General features: G+C 33.8%; 3 protein-coding genes across 6 annotated transcripts in view; 1 reads left to right on the top strand and 2 right to left on the bottom strand.

The window, feature by feature from the left end:
• The window catches only part of LOC111505808 (nose resistant to fluoxetine protein 6), an 89,707-nt gene extending 84,101 nt beyond the window's left edge, over positions 1-5,606 (bottom strand). For both annotated transcript variants that reach the window (XR_012465261.1, XM_074174381.1), the window contains exon 1: positions 5,168-5,606. Coding sequence is in view for 1 of the 2 variants with exons in the window: in XM_074174381.1 (XP_074030482.1) it covers positions 5,168-5,495 (328 nt within the window). In the remaining variant the exon portion in view is untranslated. The remainder of the gene's footprint in view (positions 1-5,167) is intronic.
• A 7,172-nt stretch (positions 5,607-12,778) lies between these two features.
• Positions 12,779-14,119, bottom strand: LOC111512171 (immediate early response 3-interacting protein 1). The gene is made up of 3 exons (XM_023168271.2): positions 13,904-14,119; positions 12,937-13,041; positions 12,779-12,883 (listed from the first exon to the last, which is right to left on the bottom strand). The coding sequence occupies exons 1-3, from the start codon at positions 13,992-13,994 to the stop codon at positions 12,828-12,830; spliced, it is 252 nt and encodes an 83-aa protein (XP_023024039.1). The 5' UTR covers positions 13,995-14,119; the 3' UTR covers positions 12,779-12,827.
• A 1,023-nt stretch (positions 14,120-15,142) lies between these two features.
• Hacd2 (3-hydroxyacyl-CoA dehydratase 2) lies at positions 15,143-24,518 on the top strand. 3 transcript variants are annotated; one of them, XM_074174379.1, is made up of 6 exons: positions 15,143-15,246; positions 15,310-15,424; positions 15,482-15,598; positions 16,657-16,888; positions 20,446-20,791; positions 23,785-24,518. In XM_074174379.1, the coding sequence occupies exons 2-6, from the start codon at positions 15,344-15,346 to the stop codon at positions 24,113-24,115; spliced, it is 1,107 nt and encodes a 368-aa protein (XP_074030480.1). In that variant the 5' UTR covers positions 15,143-15,246; positions 15,310-15,343; the 3' UTR covers positions 24,116-24,518. The 3 variants fall into 3 exon arrangements, with proteins under 3 accessions (XP_074030480.1, XP_023024038.2, XP_074030481.1); XM_074174380.1 differs by having other exon boundaries at positions 15,239-15,257; XM_023168270.2 differs by having other exon boundaries at positions 15,204-15,424.
• Positions 24,519-25,449: the final 931 nt, after the last annotated feature.

The following is a 25,449-nucleotide window of genomic DNA, read 5'->3' as shown; positions in this document are numbered from 1 at the left end:
ATTAATAATAATTGGAGGAGAGAAAAATGGTTTTTTGGGTGATAGTCATTCGAAAGATAAGTATTTTTCACACTAATTTTCGTTCAAATATTATTTGAACAGTAATAAAAACCTACAACAATCGGGTGGCACCAATGTGTATTATCTAATATTAGATACCTCAAGCGTACAATTGGCCGGACGTCAAAGTGCTTATCAGAAACTTTACGAGAGTTTTAGTTTTTTTGATAATTTATCTGACATAGATACAACTGAATTGAAAAACCTTGCGAAGAAATTAGTTACAAAGTATCCTAATGATTTGGAAGAGACATTAGGGAATGAATGTATTCATTCACAATGCCAGCTCAAAGATTCTCTAGAAAATACAGAAGATTTACGCTCTGCACGAGAAATATACCTACAATGTAGGTATTGCATTCTCGAAATCTTCGAGATGTCTATCCGAATGTCGACATTGCTCCACGTATTTCTTTGAGTATTCCTGCTACCAATTGTTCCGGAGAAAGATCTTTTTCCACCTTAAAAAGAGTTAAATCTTATTTACGCGTAAGTATGGGCCAAGATAGACTCAATGCTTTGGCATTACTGTCTATTGAAGCTCAACTAGTTCAAGAAATTGATTACGATGACATAGTTGATGCTTTTGCTCGGACAGAAGCCAGAAAGAAGAGATTTACAAATTGAGCAATATATTATTATTTGAGAAAAATGTGTATTATTACTATTTATTATGTTAGAGTTTAATGAAATTTGTTTTGTATTATTCATTAATTATATTTGAATAAAATAAAACCCTTATTTAATAACAATTGTGAATCAAAATATATAGAATTTTGTTGTTCAAAAAGGGCGGCGTATTAGACGGGGCCTAGGACGGCAAAATGCTTAATCCGCCACTGCGGGTGGGGCGATAATGGTTATGTTCAATTTTTGTCAAGAAAATTCGAGATTTTTTTGAAAAAGAAAGGCTTACTACTTCTGCATCATTAAATAAAAAATGTGGGAAACTAACAGAGAAAGGAAGAAATAAAAGAACGAGAAAACCCTTCCGAAACTACTTTTTCATGAACATTGTATTTCAAACATTCATTACTGAAATAAAACAGTTCCAATATCATATAATAGTATTAGTGTAAAATGTCACAAAATAGTGTTGCTACAATATGCCACAGTGAAAACACTATCATTCCTAGTAGTGTACTTCGAAGTTTCGGGAAAAGACACTTGTCTTATCCCATTTTCATCTTATTGGATGCCATTTCTCGACCAAAAGAGACAAATCTGCTCGTGTCACCATGACAGTACGTGCTTAAATTCATGTGTTTAGTCGATCCCAGCCATAGGAAGTTCGTTAAAATTGAAAAGAAAATATTTCAGGGATGTTTTCCCTAAAAACTAATATCTCCTGTATATTGCATTTTCAATTTAAAGTGCGAAATAATGTATGAACACATTTGATGACAACTCCTTTTTGAAGGAGGTATTGGAGAGATTTTGGAGAACTGTTGAATCTCTAAATTCTATTCAACCAAACGTATTTTTCATTGTAATAGTATTTTAAACAGAGGAATATGAAAAATATATTAAGGAATAATATGAGTATAGTTGAAGTAAAAGATATTGTGCACTCTCAAAGTTGTCGGCACTCTCAAAAGCCATAAAAACCTGTACATAAAAATGAACAGGCGGCAAACTAGTCCACGTGGACTGTAGACTTGGCGGTTCGTATTGGATAATTTTTACTAACCGAGTTTTATCATTGGCTGAAGAGTCATAAAATTAAATTTGAAGTCATGTTACGGTGACGAATAGAAATCGGGAAATGCGGCCTTGGTTATCGCCGTCGTATTCAGTTCAGGAATTGATCGCGATTTGAGTGTAGAAATTCGATATTGGTGCAGTTATAATTACTTAAAACGTTTCTTATCTGTTTAAGATGTATCATTTCCAGAAATATTCTTTTAGTTGTATTGGTTTCTCTATCTAAAATATTCGAGTTTTCAAAATTCATTTTATGATCCTCCGAATTAACATGTTCTGTTAATGCACAAGAATTAACATTTCGTCTACAGTCGCTCTTATGGAAAGTGATGCGACTACTTAGAGGTCTAGATGTTTACTTAATTGGATTTTTGTTTATTTGAAATTGGAGCTTTAAGTTTACGGTATAATTTAGATATAGTAGTGACATTTGTTTTAGATTTTTTGAGGTTATTATTTCGGGATACATTCATTAATTTTGGTGTCAAGACTTGAATATATGGGAGCGATTTATATATGAATGAAGGTATAACGTTGTTATGTTCAACTTCTCCCTAATTATTATTTTGAAAGGTTGTTCTTTCACAAAATAAAATTATGTTTACTAAAGATTCAGGATAAGAATTTTGGATCAGAATTTTACTTAAATTAGACAAACTTTGGTTTCGTAAATCGGGATGGGTCATTTTGATGATTCTGTTTTTTAATGATTTTATTAAATTGATTTTCATTTTATTTGGATGATAGAAATTATAATTAATAAATCTATTACTTGATGTTGGTTTTTTGTACCATTCAGTGATGATAATATTTTGTTATGATCTCAATAACTTCATATCGCGGAAAGGAATAGAGTTGTTTATTTTCTCTTTAATAGTGAATATCCAATTCACTATCTAGAAAGGTTAATGCAGTCAAGCTGCTGGAAAATAATTCCATGAAAATCAAAAAATAAATAGATAGTACTTTTTGATCATTTTCATACTGGTTTCAATTCAAGAGCCACCGGTAGATAGCTGTTTCAGCCTATTGGGCATCGTCAGTACCGGGCAGGCGGTCCTCCATTGAAGACAAAATGAGAAAAACCAAGAAAGTACTTGATAAAAATAGCTGCGAAAACGCAAGCGAAACATAAGTGGCACCACCTATTTTTCTCATTTTGTCTTCAATGGAAGACCGCCTGCCCGTTACTGACGATGCCCAATTTGTTACCTGAGGTTGTATACCTGAAGTCCAATATGGAATTTCTCGGTAATTAACTACCTGCAAGTTCTTAGTAATTATTCTCTTCCTAACAGAAGACTTAAAAGCGGGCTAAACGGGATGGGTCCCTTATCGCCATTCATGCTGTTTTTACATTTTGCTATTTCTAGACTCTCACATGCATCGAGTAGCCTGGTGTCATGCACACGCTTAATCAGTTTCAGATTGTTTTCACCAATTCTGTGGTCCTTGTCTAGAGCATGTTGGGCGACACTGGATTTTTCTATCCTTCCGTATTTCATGTGTGCACAATGCTCCTTGAAGCGGGTTTTAATCGCTCGTCGGCTCTGGCCGATGTATTTGCTGATGCAATCTTGACAACTGATTTTGTAAAAACCCGACCTTTCTGTGTTTTCTAGTCTATCTTTTGGATTACCAAGAAGCTGTTGCAATTTATAAGAAGTTTTATATGCAACTTTCATATTTACTTTATCGAATATCTGTTGAAGCCCTCTCGTGTATTGGGATTCATATGGGATTACTATAAACTTGTTGTTACTCTCCTCTTTTTCAAAAGTCGAAGATTTGCGAAGAGCTTCCCTAAACTTGCGTTTTGTAATTATCATGTCAACTATATCTGGGTCTTTAAAGGAAAAGTTTTCAACCTGTGTACCAGAAATTGCAGTGCCGCCATTTTGTGTTGTGGACAATGATTCGAGTCATTGGGAATGTATCTGAAAGTGCCCGTGTCTTTTCTGTAAATGTCAAATTATATTTCATTCTGTTCGTTCCTTATGACCAATACATCTAAAAACGGCAACTTTCGTTCTTTTTCTACTTCATATGTGAATTTTATTCTCTTACACCTGTTGTTTAGTGCTGAAAGGACATTCTCAATTCTGGTTATCCTTGTATCCACTACAGCGAATATGTCATCAACATACCTGATCCAGACCCTAGGGAAGTAACTGAGTTTTTTTCCAGCTTCCGTCTCAAATCTACCCATGAATAGGTTCGCTATAAATGGAGACAATGGGTTACCCATAGTCGTTCATAATATGAGCCATTATATTGAAAACAATTTTGATCCATGCAAAGCTAGGTGAGTTGAATGTATTTTTCAACAGCTTCATTTGCCAAGTTGTTCGATTTCAGAAGATCCCTCAAACACAGAAAGGTCGGGGATTTACGAAATCATTTGTCAAGATTGCATCAGCAAATACATCGGCCAGAGCCGACGAGCGATTAAAACCCGCTTCGAAGAGCATTGTGCACACATGAAATACGGAAGGATAGAAAAATCCAGTGTCGTCCAACATGCTCTAGAAAAGGACCACAGAATTGGTGAAAACAATCTGAAACTGATTAAGCATGTGCATGACACCAGGCTATTCGATGCATGCGAGAGACTAGAAATAGCAAAATGTAAGAACAGCATGAATGGCGATAAGGGATCCATCCCGTTTAGCCCGCTTTTCAATCTTCTGTTAGGAAGAGAATAATTACTAAGAACTTGCAGGTAGTTAATTACCGAGAAATTCCATATTGGACTTCATGTATACAACCTCAAGTAACAAATTTTAGTATAAAAGGATTAACCAGACTAGACTAGGTATTAATTTTCTTCTCCTGAGGATGCTAACTTTGTTGGCGAAACGCGCGTCGAGTGCAAAAATATCAGTTTGGTGTCAGGACAATTGATTTCGAAAAAAGTTATTCAACTTTCACACCAAAGACTCCAATCTCATCGTTATTCATACCACATTCATCATGAAACAAAATCATTTGTGATGCTTGAGTACCTACCTTGAAGTTTAAAAGTTAAGACCGTATATGTCTACTGACATTTTTTCAAATAGAACTAAAAAATATATATGAACATTTTATTGAGTAACCCCTATGAAAAAGAATCATGAGAAAACATAATGGGTTGAAATGAAATGACCACTGGTCGTCCTTAGTTAAAATTAGAAACTTGAGTGAGCTATGAATTAACGAGGTTCAACCTTCTAAGGTGCGATTCTTAACAAGCGGAGTTTCATTTTTGTACATATTGATTTAACTGCGTCAAATATACTGTATTACATGGTGGGTATATATTGGATCAATCTGATTATGACTATTTGTTACTAAATAAGTGAAGCTTGGATAAACCTTCTTCATCCATGCAATGATTTGTCATTTCAGATTATCAACTTACTTTTGAGCGCCCAAACTTCAGCTTTTCTCAGCCCTTCGATATAAGCCCCCACGTTTTTTTGGCATCCCTGTGTCAATTTCACACTAAAGTTACCCCAACTTGCAGCCAAAAGCTCTGTGTTATAAAAGTCCAAAACTTTGGCCAAGCTTTCTTTCACTATAAGGGAAGAGTTATTCAAATCACTAGCACTATCATTAACGATTGATAAAGGGTCCTTCGCACCCTCACTATTCTCCGAGTGATTATTTTCGAAACTTGAAGGGGTGGTTGAATTTGAAAACGCACCCCCTACGAGTGCCAACGCTAGGAGTAACCTAAGGGTTGGCATCTTGATCGATCGTATAAAACGCGAAAGAAATAATCGCAAGTTCAAGATTCAGAGGTGACACTGTTATGCAGAATGGTGCTATTCTTGGACATGCCGCTGGTTCTTGGCGATCCCCTCGACTTTCTCTCTCTCTCCACCGATTATAAACATTTCTTCGGTAATGATCCCCTCTTACCTGAGTGTTATTCAATCGTAAGGAAACAGAGTAAGACGCGTAATCTTGTGGAGACCAACTTGGTGTTTCCAATTCAAGTACTGCTTTCATTGTTTATAAATGTATACAGGGTATACTTTTCAAAAAAATGTATCAGTCTACAATTATATGAATTGTGAACCACTCTGGGATTCGAAACAGTAGTTTAAATTATTTCATCGTGTTGAAAAATATTGTGGTTTCTCACGGGGTGATACGTACCTTTATTGATACCGCCAATTAAAACAAATCATTGTATTATAAAATCGGATTCATCAAAAAATCGAATACTGATAATGCCATAATAGAATTATTGAATACAGTAGTTTACAAAGTGGCCAGTAGTTTTTGAAGATTTGGCAAAGGCCTTCAACACAGTAAATCATCAACTACTATTACAAAAATTTAACATTTATAGCAGTGGTTCCCAAACTATGGGTCACGGCCCACTGGTGGATCGCGGGAGCAATTTGGGTGGGTGGCGGAAACTAATTGAAAACACTTAATACTTTCGAATTGTTTTTCCAATTTTGAGTAAAGGCTAGGGGAGAGTATCCAGTTCTTTCGAACATAGCCTTAAAAGAGCTGATGGGGTTTTCAACCGCATATTTGTTTGAGAGGGCATTCTCCACTTTGGTATATTTAAAAAAATAAATATAGAAATTAGCTTTGTGTGGAAAGTGACCAGCGTTTAAAGTTTTCAACTTTCAACCCAACTTTGAATCTCTTGTAAATCGTAAGCACCAGTTCTACAAGTCACATTAATTCCATAAGTCTCATTTTTTAATTTTTTGTTTTTGTTTAGTTTTAAGATTCTGAATTGAAAGTCTTTTTTCGTACTGTAATTTATCTTCAATTATATCATCTTTGCCATTTTTTAGAGGTGTATTATACTTAATATTATTTAATATGTGGGTCGCGAAAAAAAGTCCACAATGAAGGTGTGTCCCCAGGCAAAAAAGTTTGGGAAACGCTGATTTATAGCATCCGAAGGACTGCAGGTTTATTGAAAATAATTCGACGAATCAAAGCTGCAAATAAAATGAGCAGCGATTTGAATATGAAAACTGGAGTACAACAAGGAACGGTGTTAGGACTTTTTCTGTTTTTGACAAAAATAAAAAACTTTCTTGATGAAATTCTACTATGCTGATCATATTGCTCTTATTAAAACCAGAATCTAATAACAATATATTCGTAACCCAACACCAGAGAGCGTTGTGGTGCTAGGCTTAACCACGAATGCATTGCTGGTTGTTGAACTCAATTAAAGGGCAAGCCTGAGTAAATAGAAGCGGTGGCATCTGTAATTATGAAAACGATCTCTGTGGTATTGACAGAATACTCAATCCTCGACTATCAAAGATTAACAAAGCTGTCCAAAGCCAAGCTGTTGCAAAGCCAAGCTTCAATGAGCTAGATTCGTACTACGTCTTTTTCTGCAGATTTCAGTGCGAGGCAACTAGTTGAAACCAGAGAAATGTTATCTGGCATGAAATAAAAAATACGGCAGAGTTAAAAAATATTCATATGACAGTATGGCCATTTTTCCAAGTGAATTCAGACAAGAAAATCTAAGCTTTAGTTGGCAAATGGAGGACCTTCGTGCCAAACTTGTGGAACACCCAACTCGAGTTAGGTGTACGGTGGGTAAGAGTGGGACGATCGGTATGAGTGAGCGATGACGTCAGCGTGAAGTAGAGAAAAAACAAATATAGCGACATGCCAAAAATGCATTAAGCAATAAGTTCCTTATTAATAGTCGGATTCTTACGTGCAGTACATCAAATGAAAGTGGAAGCATGGTGAATTTATTGACAAAAAAACCAACATGGCGACATGTCAGAAGGACACCATCTGTATTAATAATTAATTTGTGTAAGAGTGAGACGAACGGTTATATGTATGAGTGGTAAGGTGATGATGTCAGCGAGTGGTAAAGAAGAAACAAATATGACAGCATATTGAAAAGACATATTTTCATTATTAATTGACAAATCGTGAGAAAAATGAAATGGAATAGAAAGGACAGCGATGCTCAATTTATTGACAGAAAAAAACACAAAGACTGCGACATGTCGAAAGGGCGCACCAAGTCATATATTTGCTAGTAAAAGATGGATTGTGGTATACAGTAGATGAAATGAAAGGAGCAGGAATGTTGAATTTATTGACATAGCAAAAACATTAGTAGATTTCCGAATGACGGCACAATGGACGAATTTCTTGAAACTAATGACGTGAATGAAATACATGCGGTGTGCATACGTCAGCCTCATTGAGTTTGTTGATGATAGCTCAAATTTCGATATTATGGGATGTTTCCTCCCATTGGAGTCATCTCAATAAACATACTCAATTGGATTCTCATTATATGTCAGTCAGTTGTTGGAACGTTGATCAAGTCAACCACATGTGGTAAGTATTCCTTCGCGGCCGAAAAAATATTGGTTTGACTATTTGTAGATATTTTCATCGTCTCGTGACTTTCTATTTTCAAGTGGTTTCGATAAATTAACTGAGTATTTTCATAAGATTTCAAATTGTCGCTATTGAAGTTATCCGGCTTGGGTATATTATCGATTAGTATATGCCTAGTGTTTCTTTAACTCAGAGGTTCCCAAACTGTTTTTCATTATAGACCTAGTCCTAATTTTAATGGGAGGGATGTACTTCTTGATGGATTGACTGCAGATTATCCGTATTTAGCTTCAGTTTTGTTAGGAATAATCGCAAATCTCTCCGTTCTGTGATATACAATCTGCTTTCTTATTTTGTTGAAAGGTTTGTTACTACTCCAAAACGATACGTTGTACTGAATATGGAATTTTCAAGTTTTTACATGTAACAGTCGCTGAGCTTCTTAAAATATTATCATACCATAGCCAGCCAACCATAGCCAACATATTTATAGAGTGGTTTGAAACTCTGGCCATTGAAGAAGCTCACAAGAAACCTCGTGTCTGGTTGAGATACGTTCACGACACCTTCATATTATAGAACCATGAGAATGTTGAACTAGACGCCTTCCTGAAACAACAACAGCGTAAGATATTCCCTCACTTTCACAATGGAGAAGGAAGTTCTCAACGAATTGCCATTCTTAGATGTAATGATGAAGAGGATCAACACTAAGTGGTAAACATCTGTATACCGAAAACCCTCTCACGGTACAGTATCTGAACCACGAATCCAACCACCATCAATCGACTAAAAGAGGAAACATCAAGACTCTATCAGACCGTGCTTTTGGGCTCTGTAATACAAGGAAGGTCCCGAGAAGGAACTAGACATCATCAAAAATGATCTTCAACGGAATGACTACTCCAAAGCGATGGTGGAACAGTCTTTGGCTAAAAGACAGCAGGAGCCTCGCAAGGAAGAGGAGCCGTCAGTCTCAACCAGTGCTTGGACTTCCCTACATCAGAAGATTATCGGAAAGGATAAGAAGAATTGGATCCAAGTACAACATCAGAACCTTCTTCAGATCCGGAAACACTATCCGTAGCAGCCTCACGAAAACCAGGCCACCAAACGCGGACTGCGATTCCTAGAATTGCATTTACCGGATACCCTGTGAGTGCGGAAATTCTATATCCGTAAAACTAAGAGGCCATTGAATATTCGCATTGCCGAGGACAAGAAACACACACAGCGAAGGGAAACCAGCAAATCAGAAATAGCAGAGCGTGTTTGGACCCATCAACATAACATCGGGTGGTCCTAAGCTGAGATCATACACAGGGAGGAACATTGGTTTAGGAGGTAATTCAAAGAAACTACATACATGCTGTCCAACAATGTATTCAGCCAAGCTAGCGTAGAGATAGGTACGCAACATATGGAAACCCATAATCAAGCGAAAACCGGTGAAGCGAAAAAAAAAGCGGAGATAAGTGAAAGTACTCGAATGACCCATAAATAGTCATTTCTCGGAGGTATCAGTCCAGTCATCACCCGAAGACGATTGTGGATACTAACAATCGAAACATCGTGAAGTAACTTTTGGCTTGAAATCTCTTAACTTCCTATTTTTATTTTTGTTCAATTGTTCTATTTTTATTTGTATTTTATTTCACTATCATTTCATTTCAGGTTTTTTTTGCTTATCTTGACTATCGTAAACGGGACCATACAGTTCATCTATCTTAACATTACTTCTCCAATGATTTTTGATGTAGTTGTGTACTATAGACTGCTCCAAGGACTCATTCAAAACTGTATCTGAGACATTTTCTGGAAGACTAGGTTCATCATTAAATACTTGTCGATTTTCAGTAGCACTGTCCGTTTCGGCAACTTCATTTATTGGTAGAAATTCAGTTTGCTGCATTATTTTTTTATCTTTTTTTTCCGTAGATGGCTACTCCAGTTTTTTATATATTTGGGTTACATTTATTGAATACCTCTAAATACAATTTATGAAGAGGTACTTGAATCGGTTGAAATAATTCATTTATGGATTCATCTTGCTCCAATTTTTCCAATTTCAAAGCTGAACACTTTTGTCAAATATATCTGGCAAGTTAGGCGATTTTCCTTTTGCGAGCGATTCGATCGTCCGACATCGTGTAACAATATATAAGATTTCCTTCAGAGAAGCTTACATCATCGGTACCATATCGGGATTTTCTCGAAGGGTGCTTTTGAACCAGGACAAGTTCATCCTTATTCAGGTGTAGGTACCTGTTAAGATTATAAAAGTATCAGCCATTCACTTTGACGAACCTTCGATGGAGACACACCTGTGATTCAATAGCAAATTCATAAATCGTATGCGATATTTATTAATTCGCTTTTAAATCAGATCCAGGTTATGCAAATGATGAAAGAACTTCGATTTTACTGTTTGTTTTTGATACCATAACGCGAAATTATCAGCATTACTGTAATAGTTCTCCATAAAGACTGTAAGCCAATCGATTTCCAAGGGGAAAAGAGTATCATTGTTCTGGAACTCAGAGCTAGAGCTGGAGATCACCCTACAACTGAGCAGCCAATAAACGAAAAACTTTCGAAGCGTCAACAGCAGCAAATTGTTTCTACGTTCTCTATAAGTAGGTAATAATGTCTGTCACTTACAAAAGACGAAAACATGTTGCCATTTCTGTAGAGATTGAACTGAAACCCTTTGTTCAAGTTCATTGTACTTTCATTTAAATTAGTTGCTCTGGATTTTAATTTGTATTTTTTACCGTCTGTATTAGTTTATATATTGTATGCCGTCCATGTATTCGTTCACTTTTAAACATTTACTGTAATTCATTGGACGATTAGAAACACTGTTGCTTGTTTATTTACAGATTTGAAGAAAATAATTCTGATCTGTGGTTCTGAAAGACAGGCCGACCTCAATATTTTTGTCTGTATGGCTGGTTGCATATGAAGTAGACACTACCGTTAACTTCGATTTCATACTCGGAACTTTTGATACGCGCATATGCCTAGATTTCATCTAGGCTTAATTGCTTAATGCGCCTGAATGAAAGCGAAAGCCAAAAACAGAGAGAGAGAGAGAGAGATTGCTTCCTTTTGCCGGTAGAACTCGAAAGTCAAAACCTCGCTTTACTTCATATCAATTTTTTTTACCTTCAAGGATTGGATCTACTTTCATTAGTGGTCGCTTGGTCAACTCGAATAGGTATAGGAGTCATAATTTCATATTCATTTTGATTGATTGACGTCGTGCACACATGCATATTTCAATCAAGATTTGAAATGTGTCTAAAATTCAGAGCAGATTAATCCACTAGTTTCATTCCCTTCAAAGCTCTGAGAGAAAATTTCATATTGAACAAAATTAACCTTGTCCGTTTGTGCAATATTCAATTTTCATCATTAATTTTTCAAATGTTTTGATAATTATTGTGCTATTCCAGGCGGAGATAAGTCCAAAAAGTCATAAATCACGAAAATCGGTCCAACAGAAAAATAGAAAAGTGTCATTAAAGTTGTAGTACTTTCAATCTCGACTTTCAAGTTCCTAATGTTAATTTTTCGACCTTCTGCGCACTTCTCAATTTAATATTGTGTTCTCTCATCTCTGTCACGACATAGTTGTTAATGTTTTGCGCAATTTTAAATTTGTTGTTTATCATTGTACAAGTATTGTTGTTGTCCTCAAAAAAAAACTATACTTCAGTACTCCGTGATTTAAATTTTTGTTAAAAAATTGTGCCTCAAAATCATGTGTGAAGCAAATACGCATACGCCAAATATTAATTATATTGTGTTCATAATGGTATCGAAATTTTTCTTAATGATAACTTGATGTAAATTTAAATTTGGCTGCATGTTTCTGGGCAAAGTTCTAATGATAATAAATTGTGTTTATAAAATGTACAAGTGTGTCACTTATTAAAGAACCCAGAAAGGTAACAAAATAAAGATACTCACTAGTTACCCAAACATAAAATTAAATTTTCAATATGTTGGGCAAGTATGATGCGTCAGGCCCTCTTATTAATCCATTATTCTTATTTCAATATTTTTTTACTCTTCCAGTCATTTTCAAAATATGGCTCAGAGAAGTTGAAACCAAAGATTTTCATCCAAAATCCTGGGATCAGCTTGTGCAAACTTTAGGTTAATATGTTTTGATTTAATTACATTGTCATGTACGTTTCTGTTGGGCTTTTGAGAAGATTTCTCTAAAACTTGTCAAGTACCCTAACGCCTTACTTCGCAAAAACTTTTGTACAGCCTACCCATTATCCCAGACTTGAACCTCAGTTTAAAAAATGTATGACTGTTTTATGTTGTGTTCCACTTGGGATCTGTTTCTTGATTACCTCCAGTACTTCTGGAAGGCATTGCATTTGATCTACTCCTAGTCAATCTTTATTTATTCTAAATATTAATATAAGTAACAAAATCTGTTAATAATATGAATATACATATTTGAATTTAATTGGCTCTGTGGTAGTTCCTTTTCATTTAAATAATGTTCCAGAATTATATTACTATTTTTTCTCTATATAAAGTAACAAATAACAAAACAAAACAGCATAAACTCATTCCTACATGTTATGAACGCAATTATAAGGAAAAACCTGAAAAGCAATAAGCATTCAATTAAAAAACATAGGAGTGAAATCTAAAAAAATATATTAACATTTAATAAATTAACTTGAGTAATATCATCCGAGTATCAACTTTATTATAATCATTATAATATTGAGAAGAATCAGCGGAACTGAAAAATAAATTGTATTTAACATTTTATGTAACAAATTCTTCATCACTTACTTCTTGCCACTGTTCTTATGGAATGTATTAGGTTGAAGATTTGCGATTTTGCTGAAGGATTTTCTCCAAAGCCTTGAACGCTGGGACTTTTAGAACTCCATCCAACTGAAAATCACCATAGACATGTTGAAAAATGCACTTTCACTTTGATATTTCCATCTTTATTATTCATGTCAGTTTGAACAAATTCATTTCAAGCGTAACCTTAGGCCCATGTAATTTTAAATTTTTTAGAGGACAATTTACCAGATAGAAGTCAAGCCCAAAGCGCTTATTTGGACGGTTTTGAATGAAAATGTTATAAACTCAAGAATGAATTCCTTGAAATTGATCTTAACCATCACATTTACTAACTAACTAGACATTAATAAAATGATTACTACAACACCTAAATATTTTTAAGAACAGAATATGTCAACAAGAAACAAAGAATGTTGGGAGAAAATATACATAATATATACATGACAACCTTTGTATAGAGGCTAATATTGACAAGTTTGATGACTCCACACAAAAAATCTTAATCTGTCATTTGTTTACAAAAAAATTTTCATACAATATTAAAACGTATTTAGGAACAGAATGCAGTTCCTTTCAAGATGACCTATAGCCCCAAAGCAGGAAGTAAGTGGTTGAGTGCTATTATTTGCCTCTTTTTCAGGAGATGGAAGCTAATGACAAACAGCCAGTCTCCAAATACAAATTGTTGGAAATCATTCAAATATTTTTGAATTACTTCTATATATAGGAGCTTTGGAGGTGACATTTTAGACATATTCCTGTATAAACAGTCAGCTCTAGGGAATATCCTTTCTAACTCAGCAGAACTATGGAAACTGATGTAAAAACATGTATGTTTTCCTGCCAAAACTAATGCTGGATCATTTGAACTTCCAATAAATTCCAAGTTTAGTTGTAGGAATAAGTTACGTTCAAGTATATTATATTTTCATGTTGGACAACTCACTTTTTACCAAAAACCTGTCCTCATTTAGTATGCAAACCGAATTCAAACATAATATTGTAGCTTCCAATAAATTCCACAATGTAAATGCCATTTTATGAAAATTTTATACGCAACCTCTCTCCTACACTTTCTGCAAGATATTTCAAAAATGAAATATAAAAATCAAGAATAATACTTCAATAGATGACAGGTGGATGATGGATGTCAAAGTCAGTTCAAATAAACATAACCCGAATTCTCTTCTTCCGTCTCTTTTTTGGTCTTGACTTCTGATTCTTTGATCCAGATCCAAAACTATAGGTACAGTTTCCAATGAAATAATCGAAAAATAAAAAGGAATATTGAAGTTTGTTGCTTTTATTTTCAGTTAATTTCAAGTTCTGATGAGTCGAAAGGAAACAAAAATCACAAAGGGTCCTTATCATTCAAGAATATTTGAGATCCTTTGTGACACTTTGTGCCCTGTACTAGTTTGTACAAGTCCCTTGCTGGATGCACGTCATATTCTTCCAGACAAAATTTAGGTTGTTCATAAATTATTTGCCTCCTGTGTTCCGATGTTTTGCATTCGTATAAAATATGATGAGCTGTCTCTATACATATATGGAATGATGTTCAACTGATGAAGCTACTGTGTAGCGAAACGCGAGTCATCAAGTCACAGGTTAGTGTATTCATAGTCAGAGAACCTTGACTTCCAATTTGGTGAGTCTATGGTCTATTCAAGCTTTTGAAAATCTGACGATATATAAAACATGCTGCATGCCAACAGCATATGCAGGAATTACTTTTGTGAAGAATCCTGCACTGACACCTGTCGGATATAATCTAACGGCCTTCGGGATATAAGCCAGGAGAATAGTTGTTTTCTGATAGGTATCAGTCCATTAACCTACAGTGTAGTGAGTTAAGGCTGGCCTGAACGAATTGTTCTTTTAAATAATTTACATGAATAATAGTTGTGGAATCATTGCATTTATCATTAATTTATCCAAATTTTAGTTAGAAAATAAAATATTGAGTGTAATGCTTCACCGCTGACCCAAATTGATGAATGTATATTCATTATATGTTTTATTATTCCATAGCAAACCTAGCAGAAGAATTGAAATAAAAGGAAAATACAAAAGATAAAAATAACACTCGTGGGCCTCATTTTCAAATGACGTAAACTCACTAATTGAGAATGATCATCAAGAACTAAAGTTAATAGTCCGTCTAAAGGAGTAGGTCCAAGAGGAGGAAACAAGAAGAAAATACCGAGTGGCAACCCTGTCACAGGTGACTTACACTTTTTATTAAAACTGTTAGGTTAAGAATGAACGTCAAATAAAACCTAATTTGTATGTTTTACGTATGCAGGATACGAGAAAAAAGGTTCATTAAATTCATATGCATAATTGTAGGGGATAAAGTCGGTTTTGAGAAAAGGGAACAAGAATGACTATTTTCAGTCCATTTGTCTATTGGGCACAAGATGAAAAAAGTATATTTTTGAAGATTGATTTGAAGGATGTTAAAGTAAAAAATTTTAAATTGATTCATTGAATTTTATAATTGCTATTCATAACATTTCAGGATCCGGACATATCAGTAGAAGAAAAACAGATATATTTCCAATCCAAAGGCACTGGGGCACAGGGATTGACAAACTATGAATTTCTTATTGATCTTCACTCGGAATTGAACACAAATGTAGGTTAACCACTGAAAAAAATTTCAGAATATAAGTATTTTGCTGGCCATTCTCAAACAAGATTTGAATATTTTGATAAAATTTCACTTAATGATGGGAGAGAGGTGACTTCCTCGATAAAGTCATTGAAAAAGCAGTTTAAGAACAAATGTATGAACATATCAGACAAAATAAAGATACTGCAAGCGCACTTGCCACAGTATTTATTACCACAAAATATGCATAGCTAAACTTTGTTACTACAGTTTAAATAAACAACAGTCAATCATTTTTCAACAGTGTATCGATAATAACATGCAATCAGAGGTAAATATGCTACATGGTGCCTACTAGGTTTCTATAAGTGCAGCTCTCTCAATTATCTTACAGTTTTGATTTTTCTAGTATACCAAAAAACTTTCAAATGCATACCTATAGACACCAACCTATAATTTTTCGCAAAAATTAATGTATGTTTTTTTCTTTTACGGCCAGAGGTCAATCAATTCAATTCAATCAACATAATTAAAGTATTACAACAACTGAAATATAAAAAAAAAGTTAAAATATGTTTATGTGCTGCACATATTTTCAATAATGATTTTGAGGAACTATTGAAAATATCAAGAAATTTCTGTTCATACATCAACCCAAATAAACATTAGCCATAAATTCAGGTAATAATAAGGACCGGGAAAAGGCCATTGACCATAGGTAAATATTTGTGAAGAATTCCAGATATGAATACACTGAAAAAAGAAAATGCTTGCTGTTGGCAATAGATTGCCATCTGGAATTCATTAGCTATGTTGATGCTCTTATTTCAAGAGCTTATGGTTTACTGAATCGTCTTCACTCTAGAAACATCACCTAATTGATAAGTATTTGAATATTCAATTTTTCAAATTATCAGTTTTGACTATTTCAGCCCGTGTCTTATTCTAGTATCCTTTAGGATCGTGTGAGTTCTACTGTTCTATATTTTGCCACTAGATAGTCAGTCAATCCTATTATGCCAATAGTGTGAAATAGTTATTTCCAATCTGTCCCATTGTTTATATAATCCTTCAATTTCCAGAGTAAAAATGTAAAAATCACAGACCATAAGATTGATATAACTCTAACTAAAGAACAGAAGGGTTTTTGGCCCCGTTTAACATCAAGACCACAAAAACCTGCCTGGTTGAAAATTGATTTTGATAAATGGAAGTCTGAAGATGATCTTCTAGAAGAAAAAGTTGGCAACGTTTTGAAAGATTATCCTGATTTATATGACCAGTTGCAAAAGGAGGAACTGGGGTATAGAAAAGGTAGATATTGCACATGATAGAATCTTTTTGATTTTATTCTAAATGAAAAGGTTATAATTTAATCATCGATTTTTATATAAAGATGAAAGTCGATGGTTAATGAATACTTTACTATTTAGAAACAATTTTAATGAGGATGAGGATCATGTGAGGTACCATTTGAAATCTAATGTCTACATATATCATAATGCACCTTATTTCATCAGGTGTAAATAAGGTGCATTATGTATTGAAGTAAAAAAGAGGATGATGAAATTCATGCAGCACAATGGATGCAATTTTATTTTCTTCTCAAGGAAACATACATGAGTTTAAATGAGGGTAAAGTGGTTGCATCAGTATTCTGTGATTTTTCGAAAACAATTGAAACGGTGCTGTTAAATAAGCTGCATTGTTATGGTTTCAGAGGATTTGTTTACGAATGGTTTGAGTCAAACCTACTTGGCAGAAAACAGAGTCTAAAGATTTCAAATGAACATCCAGATCAGGATCAACTGAAAACGGCCATAGCTCAAGAAATATATCTTAGTGTCACTCAAATTCTCTTTGTTTCAATGTAAAAAAACATAACCTTCAAATTCGAATTTGATAATCTCATCTTAGATGAATATCAAGTTTGGTACAGGAAATAAATCCTGTACCAAATCTCTGGGAAGTCAAATTGATAATTAATTGAAATTTGTAGTAGAAGGGTAGCATCAGGTTGGTACGTCATGAGGGTAGTATCTAATGATTTTATAATATATAATAATATTCATTGATTTTTTTAGGACATCGTTATATACATACATTATTTTAAAAATATATAAATAAATGACATAAATAACAAAAATTATGATATGATAGAAGAAAAAAAAATAATAAGAACCATTTTTCAATGATTCCAGAATGGTTTCAACATGAGGATATACGTAATAAGTATATTACCAAACAGAAAAAAGAAAATCAAGGGTGATATTTTATATAGTTCATGAGTTTTTTTTTTATTGGAAAACATTTATTGAATCTTTCAACGAAAGTGGGAGTTTGTTATACTCATTCAAACCTTTAAAAAATAAAGACTTCATTGTACTAGTCAAATTAGTTCGAGGAAGGTGGAATTTTAGGGAGCTACTCGCTCTTGTTAAGTGGTAATGGATTTGAGATTTATATATACAGAATTCTTCAAAATAAGTTGAAAGCAAGTCATGTGTTAGTTTGAAAATGAATATCATTGATAACTCGTACAGTCTCTGGGAAACAGACAGCCATTGCAATGTACTTATCATGTTTGATACACTAGAATACATATTCACTTGTAAGATAATCCTCATTCCACGATTCTGTACTTTTGTAAAGCCGATACATTATTTTGATCAAATGAGTATAAAAGACTAGCACAATAATCAAAATGGGGTTGGATTATACAATTATATAATGTAATTTTTGAGTACATCGAAAACAGATGAAATTCTTGAAAAAAAATATATTTTTTTAGTAATTTTTCTATATATATAATCAAAATGAGCATGAAGAGATAAACGATTATCCACCATGAAACCTAAATATTTGAATTCACTTAAGAACTCTATTATATCACCTGCAATTTGTAATCTTATGTTGAGATTGTTGATGAGTGATAGCTTATAACCAGTTGATAAGATCATATATTTTGTTTTGGAGGTGTTGAGTTTTAGTTTATTGCGATTCATGTACTTGAAAACATTTTTTAGTTCAGTATTCATTTGATCAGCTACTGTTTCTATATTATCTCCTGAAATTGATAACAGAGTGAGCCTAATGAAATTATTGCCAGAGGTTATTGCAGGATCAGGGGCCATTATAAACCTCTGTTTGTTAGTCAGAGAATTTTGACTGTCACTAATCTGTTTATCCTAGAAACTCTCTGCTTGATGGATAAAATAGAACTGTCTCCACATGATTCTACCAGGCATTAAATAATTACTCGAAACAGTAATTAATTTCATTTGCCTATCCCTAAAACGACTCTCACGAAAAATATGCTCATTTATGAAAGCAAGAAAGTATATAACCATCTGTCATTATATATCAGAGTCGTAAAAAGCTTCATGAAGTTCAGGAAGGAAGTAAATAATTTTCTCCTGCCTGAAGCGTATCATAACTTCCAAGAATATTATAATGAATTTTAACAATTCAGCTACTGAAGCTGCTGGATTCCATCCAGAAAAGAGCCATCCGCCTGATTGGAAACACGAACTTCACTTGAAACCTTGATATTCTGGAACATCGAAGAAAGGTTGGAGATTTGTCACTCTTTTATAGATACTTTCACGGGAGGTGTTCAAGTGACTTGGCACAGTTGATTCCACCAAGCGCGGTACATATCATAAATACGTGACGGACTGTGACTGCTCATCGTTTTCAGGTTCAACTCAGTACACCTCGAACTTCACTGTTTAAAAACTCTTCCATTTGGAGAACTGCGTTTATGTGGAATAAACTTCCTGAGAACGGTTTTCCAAACGAATTTAATCGCCAGCGATTCAATTCCAAAGTTAACCTCCACTTTCGCACGGGCGAAACACTTAATTAGGAGATTTTTACTAAACAGTTTTACAAAAACACAACACGTGTTTCGCCATACAATGGCTTTTTCAGGCGTATCTTTACTCCATCTAAGATGAGATAATCAAATTCGAATTGACAGGTTATTTTTTTATTTTTTTAAATATTACTGAAGTGTTTTCCCAACACCAAACCGTTATTTTAATACCTCGACACGTGTTTCGATCATCAAGTGATCATCTTCAAGAGGAAGATCAGTTTTGATTTTCCTCTTGAAGATGATCACTTGGTGATCAAAACACGTGTCGAGGTGTTAAAATAACGGTTTGGTGTGATCATCTCCAAGAGGAAGATCAGTTTTGATCTTCCTCTTGAAGATGATGACTTGGTGATCGAAACACGTATGGACGTGTTAAAATAACGGTTTGGTATTGGGAAAAAACTCCAGTAATATTCGTTACTACACCAAACAAAGATAATTTTAGTGACACGCCCAAAGAAGCCATTGTATCGTCCAATTACATTACATAATGTTGCCTTGAACTCTATTTTATATCATTAAGCTATTGCTATCTTGTAATTATTGATTATACCTACAACATTTATATATATTCTTGTGCAAACTTTATTCATATTATTCATTTCCATTTTTATTGTACTGGTATTACTGTCATAATGTAAGTTTATGTATATTTTTAATAATGATACTTTTTATTATCTTATTGTATTTAATTTTATTGTATTTATTATATGTTTTATTGTATTTAATACACTGCAAATACGTCCGGTAAATATCTTTTGCAGATTCGTAATTCTAATAGTTTTGTCTTAAGAACTCTATTTCTGAGACAATAAAGCACAGGTCGATTTATTAACTTTCCGATTAGTTTATAAAAAAAAAAATTAAGTAGCAGTGGCTAATCCATTAGTATCATTCCTATCAAATTTTTATGTTTTCCAATAACCAACTTGGCTATCGGAAAAATAGGTCTATCGAAACAGCTATTTGAATAATAATATATTTCTTTCAGAGGATTTCAAGAAAGTCTACCTCACCTTCTATAATCTCTTCATGTTCATAGGCTTCATGTACATTACGTGCGTTCTTTGTTTGAAGTACACGCGTGATGGACCTGATTTTTTCCCAGTAGTATATGAACATGTTGGTCGAGTAGTGTGCGTCATGCAACTTCTACAGTGTCTAGAAATCCTGCACCCTCTTTTCGGGTATGTTAAGGGAGGTATGTTCCTGCCCTTCGTTCAGATTGTAGGAAGACTGTTCGTATTATTTTTAAATGTGGAGAAGGAGCCCAGGATACAGAAAATGCCAGTAGTGTTTTATCTGTTCCTCTCGTGGTCTGCTATTGAAATTATTAGGTAAGTGATTATGAGTTACTGAAGATAACGATGTTTTAAGTCATCCTGAAAATTATATAACTTTTGACTTGAGTCAAGCTCTCGGCATCATTGATCATAAAATAGAAAGAGTAGAAAGAAGAGGAATTGTTAACAATTGGCTAAATGTGTATTTTGAAGAAGGAAGACAATTTGTGGAACTCAACCAAAACAGATCTGATATTCAGATGTGTCTAAGGCAGTGCCACAGCTATTCCTTATTTATAACATTCATAAACAATCTCATTTTTTCAGAAACAAATCCATATCTACAAATATAGAACTGAAGATTATTCATTACTTAAATTTGACAAGTGCAACAATAAGAAATGTAAATACATGAAAAGTTACTTCAAAACATTCGTGATGGTATTGAATCAGATTGGGACACACAGCATTGCTACAGCAGTATTAACAATAATACAAACAGCCTGATGTGTGTGACCTATAAAAAATTTGTTACTAATAATAGGGGAGCCCAAGCGGGGATTTCGAGATTTACTAAAGTGCGGCAGATTAATATACAGGGGGATACCTTGTACCCGGTTAAGTATCTCCACCAAATATGAGCCCCATATATAAGGCCGCCTTTGAGGCATAAAGGATCAGATTAGTAAAAAAAAAATTGATCATCAGAAATTCTCGAGCGTGTCATATGAAGGTAGGGTGAGCTAAAAAGTGTATATTCTAGTAATCTGACAATTTGAAAGTGACGCAAAGAAAGGGGAAGGCAGCAAAGTTGTAAAAAAATAACGTCATTTCGACATTCTCGAAGGTAGCAAATTTTTTTTATTTTGAAGGAAATAATTCAAGGATAATGAAAAATATATAATCTGACGATTTTCGCAAGCCGAAATAACAAAAATTCGTCGATAAAGTTTAATGCGTGCAACTGTGTGATACCTATATTTCCCTCTCCGAGAGAAATATAGGTATCACTTTTTCTCTATCTATTACTCTCTTACTCCGTCCTCACTCTGAATTCTGTTGCCATGGCGCCATTACAGTTGATCATAGAAACTCGTTCGTGATGAAGATGAAAAAAAAATCTGTTTTAAAATCTGTTTTTCCGTTAACCAGCTGTCGCAACCCTACGAACGACAACCCTCAGAAGTCGAAACTTGTGCGAGCTAAGGATTAACGAGGTCTTACCTTTTAATGTGTGATTCCTAACACGGGTTGGACGGTAGCAAGTGAAGATCGATCGTTCAGACTAGGGCTTGAACCACCGACCAACACGGCAGTCAATTCGAGTGAGTGAACAAAGCACCCACGCCGAACCGCTTGGCTACCGACTGACCAATGATGATGATGATGATGATGATGATTAATTAATCAATTAATTGATGGATGTAGCCGTTACTACGTGGTAAGAAATCATAATGAAGAAAAGAGAAATTAAACTTTCTATGTTTTTTACCACTTTTATTTGTAACTAACGTTACTGCAGTTTCGTCCTTTAAGGACACTTTCAAACTTATACAATATTTAATATATACAATAACTTATACAATATATAAGTTTGAAAATGTCCTTATAGGACGAAACTGCAGTAACGTTAGTTACAAATAAAAGTGGTAAAAAACATAGAAAGTTTAATTTTTCTTTTCTTCATTAATTAATCAATTGATTATAAAAAATTAAATTTTTTTGAGCATTTTAAAAAAATTATTTTCTTATAAATACAAGTAGTCTACTTAAAAAACATACACTTATTTATTTGCATGCTATTTCCTGAGCTTTTCAATTGATTAAGTTCAAAGAATTAAACAAATTTTTTTTTTAAATATTGTTTTTGTCAGATTAAGCAAATCCCTCTAGATAATCATCAGATTATGAGACAGCACATTTAAAACATAAAATCATATATATCTCAATTTGACGCGCTTGAGTATTTCAAAATGGCGAATGTTTTTTGCACATTATAATAATGGCCGCGAGTTTGCGTCAGATCGAAATCGTCAGATCATTGAACGAGACCTTTTTTTTGTTGTACTTAACACCCCCTTAGAAAATCTGACGCTCTCGATTAAATTTTTTTTCTTTTCACTTTTAACCCTTACGTACAACCACCCACATCATGCAGACGATCAGATTAACATACCAACATTATTAAAAATACGTAAGACATTGATGCTATCAATATCTGACGTGCTCGAGTATGTCCATGCAACAGTATTTTTTTACATATTTAATAATCTATAGCCGCTTCCCCCACCGATGAAAAGGTATATATTATATAACATTTTTTTCTTTTTATCATCTAAGCTTTGCAACCCAATATGTCTCAATGATGCTCGAGTAAATCCCCATTTTGCATCGTGGGCTCCCCTGCTATCATGTTCATATTGTAAAAATGCACTCAACCGAGAAAAAACAACTACCAAAGAATCCAAGAAAGAGAAAATAGTTTGTTGTTACAGAAATAAAAATGCTAAATAAAATAAGTTAAAAAACATAACCAATAAGACAGAAAACATAACCAATGAAAATACTGAAATTTAGAGGGGGCCTTAAGACCTAAAGAAGATAAATAACCAATCATGAAATATTCATCTGAGAAAAAAAAAATAATGTAGAAATTCATAATATTGTTAAATATGAACCTGATTTATGTGTATTATTTTCCATAAATTTCTTTGTAAATAATTCATTTTCTTTAATGAACAAATACCGTTACACCACCTGCGGTTCTTCAAAGACAGTTATTTGAAGAATATTCAAGTGTTACTTAAGGAAAACCTGGAAAAGTCAGGGAATTTTAACCCTACTTATCTGATCGATATTAGCTATAATGAGCTAGTCTTGTTTTAATTGTCATATATTTCAGAATTCATTTAGCTCTTTGAAAAAATAGTATTAGCATGAATGTTATTAATATTTCAAAAATATTTTTCTGAATGAAAGTTTATAATTTTCACAATTATTTTACCTCACCTGCAAATTTTTAGCTCAGATTGTTTGATGTTTTGCAGATATCCGTACTACATGACCCAACTCTACAAAAAAGAAAACAAATTGCTGACATGGATTAGGTATAGCGCTTGGATAATACTATATCCGGTTGGATTCATTTGTGAAGGAGTGATACTATTTAGAAATTTGATATTTGTAGATCAGAGTGGAAAGTGGTCAATCTCTTTACCGAATTCCCTGAACTTCACATTCCATTATTCCACATTCCTCAGGATTTATTTGCTTTTTGTGATGATCCCCGGAATGTTCACCCTGATTAGGCATATGCACAAGATCAGACAACAGAAACTTGGAAGCAAAAACAAGAAAAGTAAATCCAAGAGATTATAGTTACCCCAATATCTGGGTTCTTAGTGGCAGTTATTATGTGTTCCATAGATAAATTTTATAGACTTATTCATTATGTTATTATTTGAAAGATTTTATATTAGAATTTGGTTTCAATTAGAAACTTGGGGAAAAATGTTCGTTTTTTGGGCTAATCTACTTAAAAAAAAATTTAATTGGTCTTGTGTATTTTTGTATCCTTATCACAAATATGTAGTCAAAATTTGGTATTATGTTTGACTTTCGGAGAGAAGGCCACCAAAAAGTCGAAATTGTCAGAAAACAAATATTTAAAAACTCGTGAAAAGTCTGGGTTGAACCACGTCTGGTGTTTTTAGTAGTTTGATGTTTGTTACGGTACAATTTTGTTTTGTAATAAATTAAACATATTATTTTTACTTTTAATGATCGGATAGTTTATTCATTTCCATATGCGCATTTATGTATATTTACAACCTTTCTAACCCGCCTATGACACCAACTAGGTCTGTAAAAAGGTTTTGTTCTTTTTTTCTCACACACAAGGACATGATGAGGACAGAAATTTTGCGGAAACGTATTTTTCGACAGTGAATTTATGAATGAAGTGATTGCCTGGTTGAATTATTTCGCTCGTTAAATACCTAGAAGGGATTTTCGAATTTTCAGCCAACTGTGGTTCCTTTTTGATATTGTGAAGTTTGGAATATTTTGGGACAGTACTGAAAACCACCGCTGCAAAGGTAAGATTTTAATAAAAAGGGCAAATAGTCAGTATTTTCACTCAATTTTCAGAAGACGATCTTCGGCTGTTTTGTGTTGGAAACACTCTCGATTATTAGTAGGTAAGTACAGTATTTTCAAACAACCTTGTTCAACTCAGCTATGGGACTCATAATGAACTTTGTCCTGGACTTAACCTTTACTAAATATTACCACTGGGAATATTAATAGATTCCTACTACGTCCGTATCACTGCCAGATCAGTATTCATCCCCTGTCAGCTTGCGAAGAAGGAGCACCTGAAAAGTAGCTAAGTTTGCACTAAGTTAATTAAATGAAGAAACTTACTGGTGTTTATTTATTTTCTATATTAAAATGTACAGGTTACCTCATTGAGATGAGTGGTGTAAGCTTTAACGTGACGTCACATATTAGCGAAGTTTATTAACTATATTATGGTAGTGGTGATCTAGTATTTGAAGTGAGGAATTGGGAAACAGAGGGTTCACTGTATTTTTTTTATTGTAATAAACTCCCTTAGTCATTGCAAACTGGGCAGTTTTCCGGTTTTCAACTCGTCAACAAAAATTGGTGACGCTTCCCCTTTTTATTAAAAATAATTTTTTTTCTCAACT

This window comes from Leptinotarsa decemlineata, unplaced genomic scaffold (genome assembly GCF_025532065.1).
Source record: "Leptinotarsa decemlineata unplaced genomic scaffold, Ldec_3_MD MMD2_tig00000576_RagTag_RagTag, whole genome shotgun sequence".
NCBI classification, from domain to species: domain Eukaryota; kingdom Metazoa; phylum Arthropoda; class Insecta; order Coleoptera; family Chrysomelidae; genus Leptinotarsa; species Leptinotarsa decemlineata.
The sequence above is the reverse complement of the archived record's forward strand: the minus strand, read 5'-3'. Positions and strand labels throughout refer to the sequence as shown.